General features: G+C 48.6%; 1 protein-coding gene across 1 annotated transcript in view; it reads right to left on the bottom strand.

The window, feature by feature from the left end:
- The window catches only part of LOC140428854 (zona pellucida-like domain-containing protein 1), a 132575-nt gene that overhangs the window by 101151 nt on the left and 14027 nt on the right, over positions 1-17397 (bottom strand). Inside the window, exons 2-5 of the mRNA XM_072515507.1 lie at positions 15053-15094; positions 12029-12210; positions 3740-4147; positions 3523-3649 (exon numbers count right to left, since the gene is read on the bottom strand). Of these exons, the coding sequence (XP_072371608.1) occupies positions 3523-3649; positions 3740-4147; positions 12029-12210; positions 15053-15094 (759 nt within the window). The remainder of the gene's footprint in view (positions 1-3522; positions 3650-3739; positions 4148-12028; positions 12211-15052; positions 15095-17397) is intronic.

Below are 17397 nucleotides of genomic sequence, written 5' to 3'. Positions count from 1 at the left end.
AACCCCCCAGGGCCAGATTGCACCCCCCCAGGACCCCGGAGCCCGCTCACGCCGCTTGGTCCCGCCGGTAAGGGAGGTGGTTTAATTCACGTCGGCGGGACCGGCATTACAGCAGCGGGACTTCGGCCCATCGCGGGCTGGAGAATCGTCGGGGGGGGGGGGGGGGGGGGGCCGCCAACCGGCGCGGCGCGATTCTCGCCCCCGCCGAATCTCCGGTGCCAGAGAATTCAGCGGCAGGCGGGGGTGGGACTCATGCCGCCCCCCCCCCGACGACTCTCTGACCCGGCGGGGGGTCGGAGAATCCCGCCCCTTGTTATTGGTAGCTCCAAGTCACTCAGAAATATCTGTCATACCATCTTGACTTCTGTTAATAGGCTGAAAATAGCTAAAAGATTCACCCTTGCTCCTTGTTCTTATAGGATGACGGTGTCTGAATTTCCTGAGAATTGTTAAACTTGCAATGTCATTATTAAATGATAATTTTAAGAATTAAAATTAGCCAAATTGTCAGTGGTCATGACAGAAATTTAAAACTCGAGTCTGAAAGCAGAACTGCTTTATCTGGAAGCAATTTTGACAACTATTACTGCTGGTGCCATATCATTTGCTCTGTTTACGCTACAGGACACATCCTGCAATATCAACTGCCACGTGCAAGATTGTGAGTGCATACTTACTCATCAATCACACTTTGTAACTTTACCACTGGTTGCAGGAAGTTTCTAAAAGACCAGTAAATACTTTGCATTGACATATGGCTGTTAACCTGGAGAGTTTATGCACCTCTCAGTGTGAGTTTTTGGAGTGATGTGTTATGGACGTCTGGTCAACTCTCAACAGTGGCTAAGAGGCTGAACCAGAGCCATAACGTTTTGAAGTTTTAAGATGGGAGGGAAAGATTGATCGTTCCAGGGGTGATTATATAAGAAATATGGCTTGGTTATTTTATAAAACAAACTATATTAAAACAAAAGAAAATAAAATATTATTTAAACTTTTAAACTTTAACCCTAACAATAGCAGAATACATGTAGTTTCTTAAACTTCACACACTAGTTCCCATTAGCCATCACTTTAAAGAAGCATGCAGCTCTCATTCCACTCACAGAGACAGGCAAAGGCAATACTTGTATTGGGAAGCAATCTTTCTTCTGGTAGGGACATTCATTCTTTTTCAAAGGGTTCTTTTTGAACCCTTTTTCAAAGCCTGCCTCGTGGCACCTTTCATGACCTCTCATGGTTGATTTCCAAAGTCTTCCACTCTGTAACTTTCCTGACCTCTCTCGGTCGATTTCCAAAAGTCTTCTACTCCATAACAGTTCAGAACAGCATTCTTTCTCTGTCTGTCTGTGTCTTTCCCTCACACGCACACACTCTCACACTGTCTCTCTCTCTCTCTCTCCACCCACTCTCTCTCTTTCCCCCCTCTTTCTCTCTCCCCCCACCCCTCTCGCTCTCTCTCTCACCTACTCTCTCTCTCACTCTCACTCTCTCTGCCCAGCCCCTCAAACAAAGGTTCACTGCTGGTGTTTCAGGGCTTGAACCCATCAGCGTTATCTTGGCTGTTTGATTGCCCACTCACATACACACAAAAGAACAGAGCCATGCTATTGATATGCAACTAACCTCCCATTGACGTTCATAGATAAATCAGTCCGGTTGGATGAATTGAACAAAGTTTTTATTTCTTAAAAACACATTTTGGTACATTCACGCGAAAGTACCTGGAAAATACTTTCTCCGTGTCTCTCGAAATGTCTCCTGAACAAGTAGAAACAAACTTTGAGAAAAAGTGACTTCAACAGAAATCTTTTTTGGAAAAAGTCTGTTCTCTGACGACTCAATTAAATCATTTAGACAGATCACATTCTTTAAGGGAATTCTTATCTGGATTCAGCCCCTTACTTAGTTTCATTGGTTCTAGTTCTCAACTGAGACCCCCTTGATTCGTTCAGGAAAGTGTCAGTTACTTAACAGGCGATTGGTTAATTAGACATTAATCAATTATCCCAAGTTAATTAAGTTTCCCATGACTTCTGTCCCACGTTCAAACTCCCTATGTCACGTCTGGTCTCAGCGAGGATACTGTTTCAATCTTGTTAAATGTACAGATAATGTCAGATAACGTCAGAACTTGGAGTTCATTACTTGTAACACTTGATACAGCCACGGACTGTGTTTATAATTGTAATTATAATTATAACTTACTCATCAGTAATTTTCAGGAATCTTTTTGAGCTAATATTTGAAAGGACCCCCCTCTATAATTGCTGAATCCAACACGGACAAAGAGTCTTTCAGATATCAGACTCTGTAATAGGCTAATAGCTGGTCAGACAGGAGTGTTCCAAAGAACAATCTGGGGCATCCTATGTGTTCCTACTGGGACAATGTAACCCAACCAGGTAGGTGCATATCCCTCTGACTCTGTGCTAGCAGGGTTTTTTCCCTCCGTCTGTTTAACCCCTAAATTGCCTGCTACATTTGGGCCTCATTTATGGACCCAATTTCCTAATATCTCCTTTGCGAAATGTTATGGGCCAGAGTTTAGAGAACCCCAAAGTGTATCATGGAGTTCACCTGACCCACAACTTTTAATAGATTGTGGTATGGGGAGCACACGGCCCACTCTACAGGTGTGGTACAGCAGAAATGGAAAAGTATTTTTTTTAAAGGAAAACAATATTTATTCTATGAACTCAAGTTAACCTTTTTAAAACATTCAGTGAACATCTTAGCAGCCATTAATTCAAATACAACCTCCAAAGAATACAACACTAAGTAATCCTTAAACTGTCCTTTTAACATCCATAAGACTTAAAAAAGAACTTTCAACAGAAGCACATCAGGTTAAAGTCACTACTGAGAGCAGTTATTAGTTTTAAATCACCAAAGGATCGATTTACAGTTTTTAGATTACAGAGAGAGAGACTAATACCCCTTCTGGCTGTGACTGCAGCTATTCAGCTCTGAAAACGAAACTAAAACACACCCTGCAGCAAACAGCCTAAAATGAAAGTAAAAAGCTGACAGACAGTCCAGCTCCACCCTCTCTCTGACATCACTGCAGTAATAAACATCCATTTCTTAAAGGTACTCTCACTACAGATACTTATATACTCACCCATTTATAAACACCCATTTCTTAAAGGTACTCTCACATGACAGTAACACCTCTCTTCCGAGAGAGAAAATGAACCATCAATATACACAGATGGCTTCATTTTTGAACCCTTTTCAATTTTAAATACTTCTTAAGATTACATACGGTTTATGTTCTATGGGGTATATATAATTTTTCCCATTTATTAAACAAGCAAACATCACATGAATATACTCCATTGTAGTCATTTCCCATATCAAAGTCATGATAGGCATCAGCAATCACATTTTCTTTTGGACATTTTTCATTAGCTCTGTCCAAGTAGTCCTGGCATTATCAGACCTAAAGGGGGTCTCGGTGACAGTCTCCATACTTTCACACAACAAAACATCATCAATAATTCAGTTGTCTGGCTTTACCAGCAGAATTTTCCATATGATCGAATGGCAGATTGTTGATCGTTGTTGCAGCATCCATCATCAGTTCGCCACAATTATCATTGGTTTTGTATCCTGCTTCTTTTGCTGTCTGTTGAGGATAGCCAAACTAATTGGTAACAGCTGGTTCATTTGGATAGTGTCAAACACCAGTCATTGCCTGTTGAAAAGTGGCGGACTATTCTGACTACATTTGTACCAGCTCTTCAGCCTCCAGATTCTGTATTCCACCATAGACGATGCTCTCTGTGAAACCTTGAGACAGCTTTAGTCCTTTATCTGTCCCTCCTGACCAGATCCTAGTATCATTACTTTGTGTGTCACCAATATGATAGGAATTTGACTGCCCTTGGAGCTCCACAATCCCTGCAGTTTTTTTCATTGCAAATTGCTGTGTTATGAGTAGCACTCTCTCTTGTTGTCGATCCTCTTTGATCTCATGCAGATGGTTGCTGGTATGCTGGAGTTCCTGTGAAATCTGATTCTGGATCTCAGCTTTCTTCTGAATCTGTCTTTCCAGACTAGCTTTCTCTTCTGTGTAACCATCACTGATGCCTCCTGCTGGCTGAAGTTCCCATGCTTCGTATCCTTCAGTTCTCCATTCACACTGTCAAGGGGTTCTATGTTTATTTTATGTTCAGCAGCCATCTCCGTTTGTATCTGTGCTGTTGTTCGCGGATTGAGCTTGCATGGGTGTTGTTTAATGGGAACATCATTTCCGATAGCTACATCCTGCGTAATTACTTTTCTACATCTCAAGTTGTCCTCCCACAGCTCTCTGTGACTCCAATGACTCTTTCAGGCCAATTTGAATTTCCTCCAGAAGGTAACTCAATAATTTATTCAAATGTTTGAATGTTTCCTCATTGCCCAATTTGAGGAATGTCAAATGCAGAATTGTCTGAATTTATCTCTTCTCCCTGAGTTACAACGACGAACACTTCTTCCTTCTTTCTTTCTCTATTAAAATAACTTTTTAGTCTATTCACCTAGCACTCTCTGGGAGTCTTCCTTCTCTCTGCCATTCTTATCAAATCATTCACTTCACTCAGTTTCCTTTTGATCTGATAAAGGCCCACTAAATCTTCCTTTTAATGGTTCCCCAAATGTGGGAATAGGTATTAAAGGTGCGGGTTTGATTACCACCTGAGTTTAAGTCTGATGGAGAGAATGTAATTCAGCCAGGTGGGGTGTATCTGTCTGACTCTGTGCTAGCAGTTTTTTTTTCCCTCAGCCTGTTTTACACCAAACTGCCTGCCACATTGGGGTCTCATTTCTGGACCCAATTTCCTAATATCTCCCTTGCATAACAGTTGCAATACCATCTATTGCAGGCCAAAGCAGAGCTACAAATTCTGTGGCAGCTTCTAAGACCAATCAGGAAACTTGGTCCCCCAACAGGCAAACACAGGAAACAGTCTTGTAAGGGGTGCGTTGTATGTACGTTTGCTCCATACTGTATCTGATTTTCATAATACATAAGAACAGAATTTATTTTGTGTCATTTAGTGAACATTTGGAGTGTATGCGTGCATATTTTTTGAAAGCATTTTTATTCGAGGCATTTTCAGTTTCATACAGAAAAAAAAGACATGAAATTCTCCGGAAACGGCGCGATGTCCGCCGACTGGCGCCCAAAACGGCGCAAATCAGACGGGCATCGCGCCGCCCCAAAGGTGCGGAATGCTCTGCATCTTTGGGGACCGAGCCCCAACATTGAGGGGCTAGGTAGGCGCCGGACGAATTTCCGCCCCGCCAGCTGGCGGAAAAGGCCTTTGGCGCCCAGCCAGCTGGCAGAAATGGCGTTTGGTGCCTCGCCAGCTGGCGCGGAAATGACATCTCCGGGCGGCGCATGCGCAGCAGCGTCAGTGGCCGCTGACGGCACTCCCACGCATGCGCAGTGGAGGGAGTCTCTTCCGCCTCCGCCATGGTGGAGACCGTGGCAGAGGCGGAAGGGAAAGAGTGCCCTCACGGCACAGGCCCGCCCGCGGATCGGTGGGCCCCGATCGTGGGCCAGGCCACCGTGGGGGCACCCCCCGGGGCCAGATCGGCCCGCGCCCCCCCCCAGGACCACGGAGCCCGCCCGCGCCGCCTTGTCCCGCCGGTAAAGTAGGTGGTTTAATTTACGCCGGCGGGACAGACATTTTAGCGGCGGGACTTCGGCCCATCCGGGCCGGAGAATCGAGCGGGGGGGCCGCCAACCGGCGCGGCGCGATACCCGCCCCCACCGAATATCCGGTGGTGGAGACTTCGGCAACCGGCGGGGGCGGGATTCACACCAGCCCCCGGCGATTCTCCGACCCGGCGGGGGGTCGGAGAATCTCGCCCATGATATCAGATAACAACCTTCACAAATCATCTTCCAAATGCCCCAAACCCCTCCGTCCCAGCACCTGCCCCATTTTCCAATTATAATAACAAAAGAACTCCTCCAGCAAACCCCTTCCCCAACATCCCCCCAACCCCAAACTGACGTTTCACCTCTCTTTAAAGACCTCGTTCAACAACCTCCACCTTGAGAAGAACCTCAACCTGAGCCTTTAATCACAAACATTATCTTTTCCACATACGGAAACTCTGCCATGTCGCTCAGCCACACTGTCACTTTAGGTTTGTCCTGAGTCCTGCCCTGCTAACCGTATCCGCCTCCAGGTTATCAGGGAGGCAAAGGCCAACATGTCAGCCTCTCTCCCCGCCTGCACTCTCAGATCTTCTGAAACTCCAAATATTGCCACCCATGGTCTCTGAGCCACCTTGACCCCCAGCACCTTTGACAAAGTTCCCGCAAAGGCCTCCCAAAACTCATTCAACATCGGGCTTGCCCAAAATATGTGGACATGATTTGCCGGTCCATTTGCGTACCACCTGCCTCCATTCATTACTCCTGGAAAGAACCAACTCATCCTTGACACAGTCATGTGAGCCCTATGCACCATCTTGAAATGGATGAGATTCAGTCTCGCACATCAGGAAGAAGCGTTTACTCTCCTCAGGGCATTAACCCATAGCTCGGCTTCTATAAGCCCCCAGCTCCTTTACAATACATGTTTTATTTCCACCATGGAAGACTGTCCTCTCTCCATCAACTCCCCATAATATGCGCCCGGGATCCTTCCCTCCTCCTCGGACAAAATTCTTTCTTGCAGCGCTGGGGTTGTTACTTCGGAAACGTAACCAGCTACTCCCTAACGAAATGCCTAACTTACAGATATCGAAACCCATTCCCCTGTTGGAAGCAATAGGGAATAGCCGGGACATTCAGAGGGAGATGTCAGCGTCACTCCAGCAGATCCATAACCGATTGGAGGAGTCCCAGAGGCTACGGGCACAGGAGATGTCACCGGCAGTGTGGCACCAGGCCAACATTGCTAGGGTGCTGACTACAGTGGAAAGCCTGGTGTATGACTTTGGCACCATCAGTGAAGGTGTCGCATAGTCAGTGACGGCCATGACTGAGGGTCTCAGCAGAATGTCCGACTCGCTGGGGGATGTCACCCGGTAGCAGGTTGACCTTGATGAGGTTCTACGGGACATGCCTCACTCTCAGATGGGAATGGCCGAGGTGCTGCAGTGCTTGTCCCAGTCGCAGGTGGGCATTGTGGAGGCACTGCAAAGCATAGCCCAGTCGCTGAGGAGCATCGCCAAGAGCTTTGGCATGATAGTGAAGACCATGGGGAACCGTCAGGACAGGCAGAGCCAGGTGGCGCAGGGGCAGCCTGGGCTCGAACCATCTGCCTCTCCATACCAAAGTGAACACAGGGCCCAATGGATACTGACTGGGAGGAGGGGGTGATAGGTGCCAACCTGGACCCGTCCCATGGAATGGCGACAGCGGCCATCAGCTCCCCTGAGTTCCACCCCTCTCCTGAGGCCGTGCCTCAAAGTCAGAACACAGGACAGGGTGGCATGGCTGTGCATGTGCTGCTGACAAGTGAGATGGGGCCCTCCGACCTCAGAGCCCCCAGAGAACACACGCCAGGGGCATCGAGGGACGAGGTAAGCAGCTGGCTGTCTCCACCTCAGATGTGCATCCTGGGGAGATACCTAGACATAGCGGTAAAGCATGTTGAGGATCACGAAGGACACTGGGGGAGGGGGGGAGGGGGTGGGGGTGTTAGGTAGGGAAGGTAGATGCCAGTTGGGAGGGTAGGGAGCGGCACCATCGGTAGCGTGAAGGCTTGTATTACACATTCAACACGTTTGTACACAACCAGTATTATTCTTCTGTCACTTTCTTCCATAATACAGGTCGACCTCCAAAACCTTGGCTCATCTCTCGAGGCTCCTCCCATGGCACCCACCCACCCCCGGCCACGGGCATGTCCCAGAACTTTCTCCCATTCCCTGGGTGTTTGGATGTTGGCTGCTGTGTGTGTGGTACCTCCCACAGAGTTCAGGCACAGTGTACAGGCATCAAGGTGTGTTTGGGATGCTGGGCAATGATTTCCACATGCTGCGGCACACCTAACCACGGGAATCCACTTGGATATGTGAAATGCTCATTTAACCATGATTGCCAATTCACTATTAGTAACAGCCTTCAGCCACATGGCCAGAGGCCTTGGTGGTCATCGAGGATTATGGGTGGTCGTTGGAGCAGACGGGCATGGACAAGGGTTGCCCCCAGAACGGGTAAACATGATCCAGGGCAGATGGTGCCATGAGCGGTTCCCCCCCGGTTGCTCCCTCAGTGCCTATCCCCCACCCTCCTATGGCAGCCCACCCCTATGGAGGGTCCCCCAACCCCGGCCATAGTCCTCTACCCCACACCAAGCACAGGAGCGGCAATCCCAGCATCCCCAGGCCCTTTGCCTGTGAGCAAAGATGGATATTCATCTCCGAGGCTCCCACAGAAGCCCTTCCGCCAGGTTTTCATTTTTCATAAGGAGTACTAATCGGCGGCAGCATGACCACTTGCTGGGGAGGCCGTTGAATGACGGGAGGCCTTTGGATATGGGGTGCCTCTTGTTAGTTGTATGGAAATAGGGCTTAAGTGATGATAATTGGTTTCTCACCATGGCGAGATCCTGATTTCGCTTATGGGAGTGGGGCGATTGCATTGCAAACTGTTTGGTGCCTGGCGCGGTTCTTGTTTGTGGCCTATCCCGTTATTCACCGGCCTCATCTCGCTTGAGCGAGAGATTAACAAGACTGGAGATTCGCACCCTAAGTGTGGGCTAAACTGGTGAGAAACTCCCCAGGGCCCAAAAAAGTGATGAAGTGTCATTGAATACCAGCAGGGAAACTCCCTGAAAAACCGACAAAAATGAACCTAGAACTTTTACGGAGATTCGCATCCTTAGAATTTTTATTAACACTGTAGAGCTGAACTCAGAGATCGGGCCACCATTTTGAAAGGATGCCCCAATCTCAAGTGAGCTTCTGGGTCCCCCACCCATGGGCAATTTTGGCCCCCACACACATGGGCACTATCCCACATTACCCAAGTGAGGACACCCAGCTATGGGGTCCCTGGGGGGCCCCCTCTTCAGGCCCCCCAAAGCCCCCTTGTAGCACCCCCTCCCTTCCAGGCACCACCCCCCCCCCCCAAACCCTCCCTCCCTGCTAATTTCATGGAAACAGCCCCCAGTGGCCCCTGACCCTTGGCAGTGCCATCTTGGCCCTCGGGCACCCTTTCACTGGCATCCAGGCAGTACTCCAGCCAGTTTGGCAGTGCCATTCAGGCACCTTGGCAGTGGCAGGGTAGCAGTACCGAGGTGCCAGCTGGGCAGTGCCAAGGTGCACAGGTTCCAGGGGGAGGGTCAGGGAGCCACCCTGCACTGACCCTGACCACCCAGCAATCTCTGTTGGCCTGGGAGACACCCCCGGGTGCCATTCAGGCGGACCCGTGCTGAAAGGCGCTCGGCTGCGGCTTCACTGGGGAGGTCGATGGATCCCGCAATGCCGGGATACGGGCAAGTTCGCCAAAGCCAGTTTAAAACTGGTGTTGGCGCGCGCCATTTGGTCCCATCCCTTGTGGGCGGGATTCTGACTCCGATGCCTCGCAGGACCTGGGTGAATTGGCCGTTGGATCGCGTCCGGTGTAAAATAAAGGGAGAAACGTCAAAGGAGATACAGTAACAGAGGTACCTTAGTGTATACGCACACAAATCATTGAATATGGCAGGACATGTTGAGAGAGCAATTAATAAAGCAGATAGTATTTTAGGCTTTCTTAATAGGGGTATTGAGTACAAGAGTAAGGAGGTCATCTTGAACCTTTATAAGCCATTAGTTAGGCTGGATCTGGAGTACTGCGCCCAACTCTGGCTGCCATACCTGAGGAAGTATGTGAAGGCATTGGAGAGAGTACAGAGGATATTTACAAGAATGATTCCAGGGTAGATTGGAAAGGTTGCAACTATTTTCCTTGGAGAAAAGAAGGCAGAGTCGACTTGATGAAGGTATTTAAGAACCTGAGGGGTATGGATAGGGTAACTAGTGAGAAACTATTCTCACTCAAGTGTACATCAAGAAATAGGGGGCAGAAGGAGTAAAAGTGATCTGAAGAAAAAACTTTTCATCCAGAGGAGGTTGGAGTTGGAATGGACTTCCTGAATGGAAGGTGGAAGCTGGTTCAATTGAGGTATTCAAAAAAGAATGGATTGCTATCTGATAAGAAATAATGTGTCAGACTATGAGAATAAGGCAGGGGAATGAGACTAGGTGGATTGTTCTTTCAAAGGGCCAAATAGCATCTTTCGGAATTGTAAAGATTCTGTGATCCTGATTCAATTGACTTCTCAGAAAAGACAATGGAGACCTCTATCTGAATCGACAGTGGAGTCAAAGAGGACCTTATCTCCCAACAGATCAACTGCTTGTGCAATGGCTTTCTTCTCATGTCCTTTGTCAGGAAAGAGCCAACTGAGGTCTAGACTCCTCTGGTGGATGGTCTCCATCCTTTTCAGTGCCTTCTATTTCCCCACTGTCTAGTCCATCCGCAAGAAGTAGTAAGATATCATAGAATCATAGAATTTACAGTGCAGAAGGAGGCCATTCGGCCCATTGAGTCTGCACCGGCTCTTGGAAAGAGCACCCTACCCAAGATCAACACCTGCACCCAACCCAGTAACCCCACCCAACACTAAGGGCAATTTTGGACACTAAGGGCAATTTATCATGGCCAATCCACCTAACCTGCACATCTTTGGACTGTGGGAGGAAACCGGAGCACCCGGAGGAAACCCACGCACACACGGGGAGGATGTGCAGACTCCACACAGACAGTGACCCAAGCTGGAATCGAACCTGGGACCCTGGAGCTGTGAAGCAATTGTGCTATCCACAAGGCTACCGTATCTGCAACCTGTAATCCAGTGAATGATGCTTCTTTCATTAACACTGACTTACTGCGTAAAGAGTGAACTTCCCATGCAACTGCTAAATTTAAGTCTGTTGGTCCTTCACCCATCTTTGGAAATTCATCCTTGAATGTAACTTTGTTGTCCTCTATTGAAACCTCGTCAAGCTTCTGTACAGGACCACGCAGACCTGCTGAGTAGAGAGGTTAACTACTTCTGCAAAATATAAATAGTTTTGTTAATTTATTTTCTTCATGCCTAAGCGTAGTGGTTAACTACCCCTTCACTTGGAGATCTGTGCCTCGAGGTCCTTGTAGCTTTAAATCAGATGGTTGTTTTTTGACTTCTTTAAGCTAATTTGGGAGCCTGTCCAATCTGTCTGATGAGACAGAGGGCGGAATTCTCCCCCCCCCACGCTGGGCGGGAGAATCGCGGGGGCGCCGCGCGTGTCCCGCCACGCCGCCCCAACACCCGCACGCGTTTCTCCCCCCCCCCCCCCAAACCGGCGCGGCGAGAATCACGGCTGGCCACTCGGAGAATCGGCACTCGCCGTTTGCAACGGGCGAGCGGCGATTCTCTGGGCCGAGCGGCCTGCCCAACAGGACGGGTTCCCGCCGGCGCTGTTCACACCTGGGGCGTCATTCTCCGCCGGCGGGAGTCTCCGTTTTGCCGGCGCCCGGGGGTTTCCCAACAGCGTAGGACTGCCCCACAATGGGAAACCCCATTGACCGGCTGGTGTTACGGAGACTCCCGCCGGCCAGTTGGGGCAGAAATGTGGCGGGGCGGGTAGGAGAATTTCGCTCCAGGTTGCCGACGGCGGGAACGTGGGGGGGGGGGTTCCTGCACCGGGCGGGGCCTCAAATGGGGTCTGGCCCGTGATTGGTGCCCACCGATCAGCGGGCCAGCTTCTCTGAAGGAGGACCTCCTTTCCTCCGCTGCCCCGCAAGGTCCATCCGACATCTTGTTGCGGGGCGGCCTCAGCGAGGACGGCAACCGCGCGGGTGACGTCATTTACGCGGCGCCGCTTTTATGTGGCGCCAAGGCCCGGCACGTGTAAATGACGCGATGCCATCCTAGCCCCCCGGGGGCGGGAGAATAGGGGGCTGGGAGCGGGCTCCAACACCAGAGTGAAACACTCCGGCGTCGGCACTTAGACTCCCGATGGGAGAATTGCGCCCAGAGACTTCAGCTCCGGTGTCAAACTTGAACTCCATCGTGTAGCCTTCATCTTCCAAATGCACAGAACAGAACTGTTTATTGACTTCTTTGATTTTCCCTCGGAAATCATTCGGTTGGAAAGGTATCTTTTTTATTTCATGGACTTCAGAATGGTTGGGAATATGCTCTAGCTTTCTTCCCTCAAATTCTGGTTTAGGTTTACAAAGCTGTTTAAAGTGACCAGTTTTGCCACAAACAAAGCATTCAGCTCTCCATGTTGGACAGTCCTTGTTAATTCCAATTATAGTAGATGATGAAGGAGTAAGTCTGAATCTTGTCTTTTACCTCAAAAAGTTGATTCTCAAAGCAACTCAGCATATGAATAGTCTCTTTCTACTCTCCACACCTCACTGTCTAGCTGTATCAATTAAACTCTTTTGGAAGTTGAACCAATGATCATCACCTGAGTTTAACAGGGCAATTGGCTTAACAATGTAATTGCAAAAGGATACAATTGCTAGTATATTGGCAGATTCCCTTTTTTAAATTAAGGCTTAGAAAAAAATGAAACTCAAGAACACATTTTCTTTAAAATAAGCAGAAACAAAGCGCAACCCAGTTGCGCCCGGCAGCGTTCCAGGCGCAATGGGTGAATTGCACGCAAGCCCCAAATCTGGCTCCATGCCGGGACGATCGTGAATCAAATCATTCCGTCTGGTACGATTTGGATCTCATCCTCACTGGACGAGATACAGATATGAATATTTAAATGAGACGCTAAATACCCAGAAACCGGATTAATCCGGCACCCGGTACTCACTGGCTGCGCCTGGGAGACCTCTTCAGAGCTGGTACTGGTCCTCACAAGGTGGACCAGGCATAATGGCACCTTGGGGGTCCCAAGGCCACTGGAGACCCCCGGGTGTTCAAAGACAGGACAGGGTGGCACCCTAGCACTCCCCCCGGCATCCGGGCAGCTTGGCAATGCCAACCTGACAGTGCCATTGTGGGAGAGCCACCCTCTTAAGTGTGGCCTCAGTGGGGAGAAACTCACCAAAGCCCAAAATAGGGCAAAGTGCCGTTAGATAGTGGGATGTTTCTCAGTGCTGCAGCCGTCAAGAATCACCCTGCTGAACGTGACGTTCAGTGGACTTTAACATCAGTCTGCTGAATCACGCCCAAAGTCTTTTAATTGAAGATCTACTTGACAATAGAGGCCTGTCGCTAGAAATCACATCTGTACTGATGAAAAAGTTGATGGCAGCTATGATGCAAGGAGGATAGCTCATTGAAGGTATTAATCTAGTAAACCTCCTACAACGCATTTGCATCCTTCCTTAAATAAGGAGACCAAAACTGCATACAGTATTTGAGATAATAATAATAATTGCTTATTGTCCCAAGTAGCTTCAATGAAGTTACTGTGAAAAGCCCCGAGTCGCCACATTCTGGCACCTATTCGGGGAGGCCGGTACGGGAATTGAACCCGCGCTGCTGGCCTTGTTCTGCATTACAAGCCAGCTGTTTAGCCCACTGTGCTAAACCCGCCCCTAATGTGGCCCAGATGTGGTCTCACCAATGCCCACAGCTCAATGTCTTACATTATCGATATCATCACGGTCTCATTAACATATCCAATAACCCATTATTCTACAATTTCCTTGCACACGCATTTCAAAGAGCAATACAGCAGAGGAACAGGCCCTTCGGCCTCCCAAGCCAGTACCGGTCATGATATCACTCTTGGCCAAAACCCTAAAGAACAAAGATTATTTGCATTATACTTTTGAACGTAGTCATTTCGAGAACATCCCCACACACACAGAAATTCATGGTACCAGCTGCAGGAAAACTTTGTGAGTCTGACGTGATTTCTACTCGCAACCTTCTGATCTGGAGTCAGACCCGCTATTGTTGCGCCAGAAGGCCAAGTATAAGATTTCCTTTCCTGAAGGACATAAGTGAACCAGATAAATCTTTACAACAATCAACATTCAAATTTCACCACCTGCTGTGGTGGGATTTGAACCTCATCACCAGAGCATTACCCTGGGTCTCTGGATTACTAGTCCACAGACTACCCCACCACCACTCCCTTATGTGTTATCATAACAGCCATATAATAATAATCTTTATTAGTGTCACACGTAGGCTTACATTAACACTGCAATGAAGTTACTATGAAAATCCCCTCGTCGCCACACTACGGCGCCTGTTCAGGTACACTGAGGGAGAATTCAGAATGTCCAAATTACCCAACAGCACATCTTTCGGGAGGAAACCGAAGTATCCGGAGAAAACCCACGCAGTCACGGGGAGAACATGCAGACCCCATGGGGTCGCTCATGTAGACGGTGATCCAAGCCGGGAATCAAACCCGGGTCCCTGGCACTGTGAAGCAATAATGCTAACAACTGTGCTACCGTGCCTTATGAAGAATAATCATACTTGCAGAACATAACCCATTCTTCCTTCTATTAGCATCCCATGCTTATCATTGAAAGCCTTTTCCTCTATGGTTCAGTTCAATTATTCGCTTTTAACTGTTCAACATGCCCAATAATAGCAAGGATACACTGCATGTGATTTTTCATCCATATATTTCAAAGTGCATTCAGGAAATCCTTAATATTTGTTGGGCACTATAATTTCAAATAGCATTTCGGCTGTTGGAATTGCCAATCCTAACAAAAGTATGAAAGCTTAATGACAGTCTAAAATCATCATACCTAGTGAACCATAGTCGAGTAGGGTTCTTTTATGTGAGAAGTGCGCTAATCAGCTTCATTACATTTCTTTTTACAGAGATGGTGTAGTTCCTGTTCTATTTAGATTACATTACACATGTTATTTTGAGAAACTATGTAATTTAATAATCTCTTTGTCAAATATTCACTTACTGTTCAATTTGGCCTGATTTTATATATAAATAAAAAGGGTCAGACAATGTGTCTCATTTCACAATAGGAGATGAGATCATCATGTTACAAACTATCATTCAACAGCTCTGGCAACCATGATGCCCAAATCTATCTGCTCTGTTTCCTTACTGTTGGCTTCCAATCTTCTCTGCTTGTTTCTCAGTGGAGCTCCTGTAGTAAAGACAACACAAAGTCAATAGAAGCTGCGGCAGACTTAGGAATTCAAAAACAAGCATCACAAAATATCTTATTAAGCTCCACAGTTAAATAAGTGGCTGTGGCTTTTGCTTCTGCTCTTCTTCCTCATTGAACTTTTGTGTACTATGTGTTTAAAAGTCTTAAAAGCAGCTACCGGTAATAAATCCGTTGGCGTTTTGAGAGATAACGACAAGGGATCCAGATTACCTTGTGAGTTCCCTCTAAATTTTATTTTCTGTGCACACCCTGTTTATTACATTGTGTGGCACATTGCAGATTGTTGCATGGCTACACGCCAGAACAGCTTGGAGGAAACATTGCCCAACACCCACCAGAACCCTCCAGAAATGCCAGATGCATGCTAACTCTGGGAGTTTGGGACTTCCGATGGCGGCCATGGAGTGAAAGGTCGCAAATTTGGCAGCTCCCGCTCATGGTGATCTTTTTGTGGCTTTTACGCCGGATTATTGTCGGAATTTTGTAAAGTAAGGGTGTAGAACCAGGAACAGAAGGAGGGGAACCCTAGTTTATGGAGCTGCGCTCCAGGAAAAATCGGAAAAGAAGGAATCAGAAGTTGGTGGCGAGTGAGGACCAGATTTCGAGTGTGGCAATGGCTGATGCGCAGGGTTTGGCCCCGCCAGCTCAGTGGTCGACGGACCAGTTAGTGAGCTTCTTGAATGAGAAGTTCTCCCAACAATGTGCGGAGGACCTGGCCCAGGTGGCGGACTCAATTAGGGCGGTGGTTGACCACGTGGAGGCGAGGCTGACGACCCAGGGACAGGCGATCCAGAGATTGGAGGAGCATGAGGAGCAGTCCACCTTGATGGAAGCCGAGATCGGCATGCTGCAGGACCAGCAGAAGTGATTGTTGGAGAAGGCGGGGGACCTAGAGAACCGTTCTCGGACGCAGAACATCCCGATTGTGGGTCTGCCAGAGGGGAAAGAAGGATCGGATGCTGGTGCGTATGTGGGGAAGATGCTGGAGAAGCTGATGGGTGAAGTTTCGTTCGCCAAGCCTTTGGAGGTGGACCGGGCCCACAGGGCACTTATGCGTAAGCCCCAGGGGCATGAGCCTCTGAGGGCAATGGTGGTACGACTGCACCGGTCCCTAGACAAGGAACGCATTATGAGATGGGCCAGGCAGATGAGACGGTGTATGTGGGAAGATGCTGAGATCCGGGTGTACCAGAACTTGGGAGCAGAACTCTCAAAGAGGAGGGCGAGTTTCAACAAGGTCACGTCAGCGCTGTATGCAAAAGGAATAAAGTTTGGACTGCTTTATTGGCCCGTCTATGGGTGAACTATGAGGGTCGGGAATTGTACTTTGGTTCACCGGAGGACGTGGTGGACTTTATGAAAGACAATGAAAGAGAATGAAGACCTTGAGCTTTGACTGTGGGGAACTGAGCTATGAGCTATGTTTTGTAAAACTTTAAACTTTCAATGCTCAATTTGCGATGTTGAGAATGACGTTTGAGGCTTCGTATATATATTTTATTTTTCATTCGGTTCTGTGTGGGGTTAGCTGAATAGATAATACTTTAAGGGAGGAGAGGTGGGCCTTTGTGCTCGGACCTTGGGAGGGATTGTTCATTTGTTCTTGCTTCTTGCCATTGTTTTGAGAGTTTGCATTAAGAGCAGGGGGAAAGGGAACCAGTGGGGGGGTAGGATGCTAGGTGCCAGGGGTGGGGGCTGTCAGGCTAGCTGGGAGGGAAAGTTCACGGAAGAAAAGTGGGGGGTGAGCTGAAGACCAACATAAGGGGGGGGGATGGGAGAGGGAGGGGGGGGGGGGCGGTTAGACTGCTGATGGGGAGAGGACTTTTAAGGTGGTGGAGGAGAAGAGTTGATGACGGTAGTGCCGGAGGGCGGGCCAGGTGAGGTGTGGGGCATGGGCCAAGGGCTGGCCTGGGAGAGGCTATGGCTGATCAACAGGGGAGGGGGGTAGGCTGCCCCCGGACCAGGTTGGTCACGTGGAACGTTCGTGGACTGAATGGGCCGGTCAAAAGAGCCCCTGTGTTCGCACACTTGAGGCAACTGAAGGCGGACGTGGCAATGTTGCAGGAGACGCACTTGAAGTTGAGTTACCGGGTTAGACTGAGGAAGGGATGAGTCGGACAGGTGCTCCATTCGGATTGGACTTTAAAATGAGGTGGATGGCAATTCTGGTCAACAAAAAGGTGACATTCGAGGTTGGGAAGATAGAGACAGACCCGGGGGTAGATTTATTATGGTTAGCGGGAAGCTGGAGGGAATGTCTGTGGTGCTGGTGAACATAT

This window comes from Scyliorhinus torazame, chromosome 8 (assembly GCF_047496885.1).
Source record: "Scyliorhinus torazame isolate Kashiwa2021f chromosome 8, sScyTor2.1, whole genome shotgun sequence".
Classification (NCBI taxonomy): Eukaryota; Metazoa; Chordata; class Chondrichthyes; order Carcharhiniformes; family Scyliorhinidae; genus Scyliorhinus; species Scyliorhinus torazame.
Note: the sequence above shows the minus strand (reverse complement) of the source record. Positions and strands in the feature narration are given on the sequence as shown.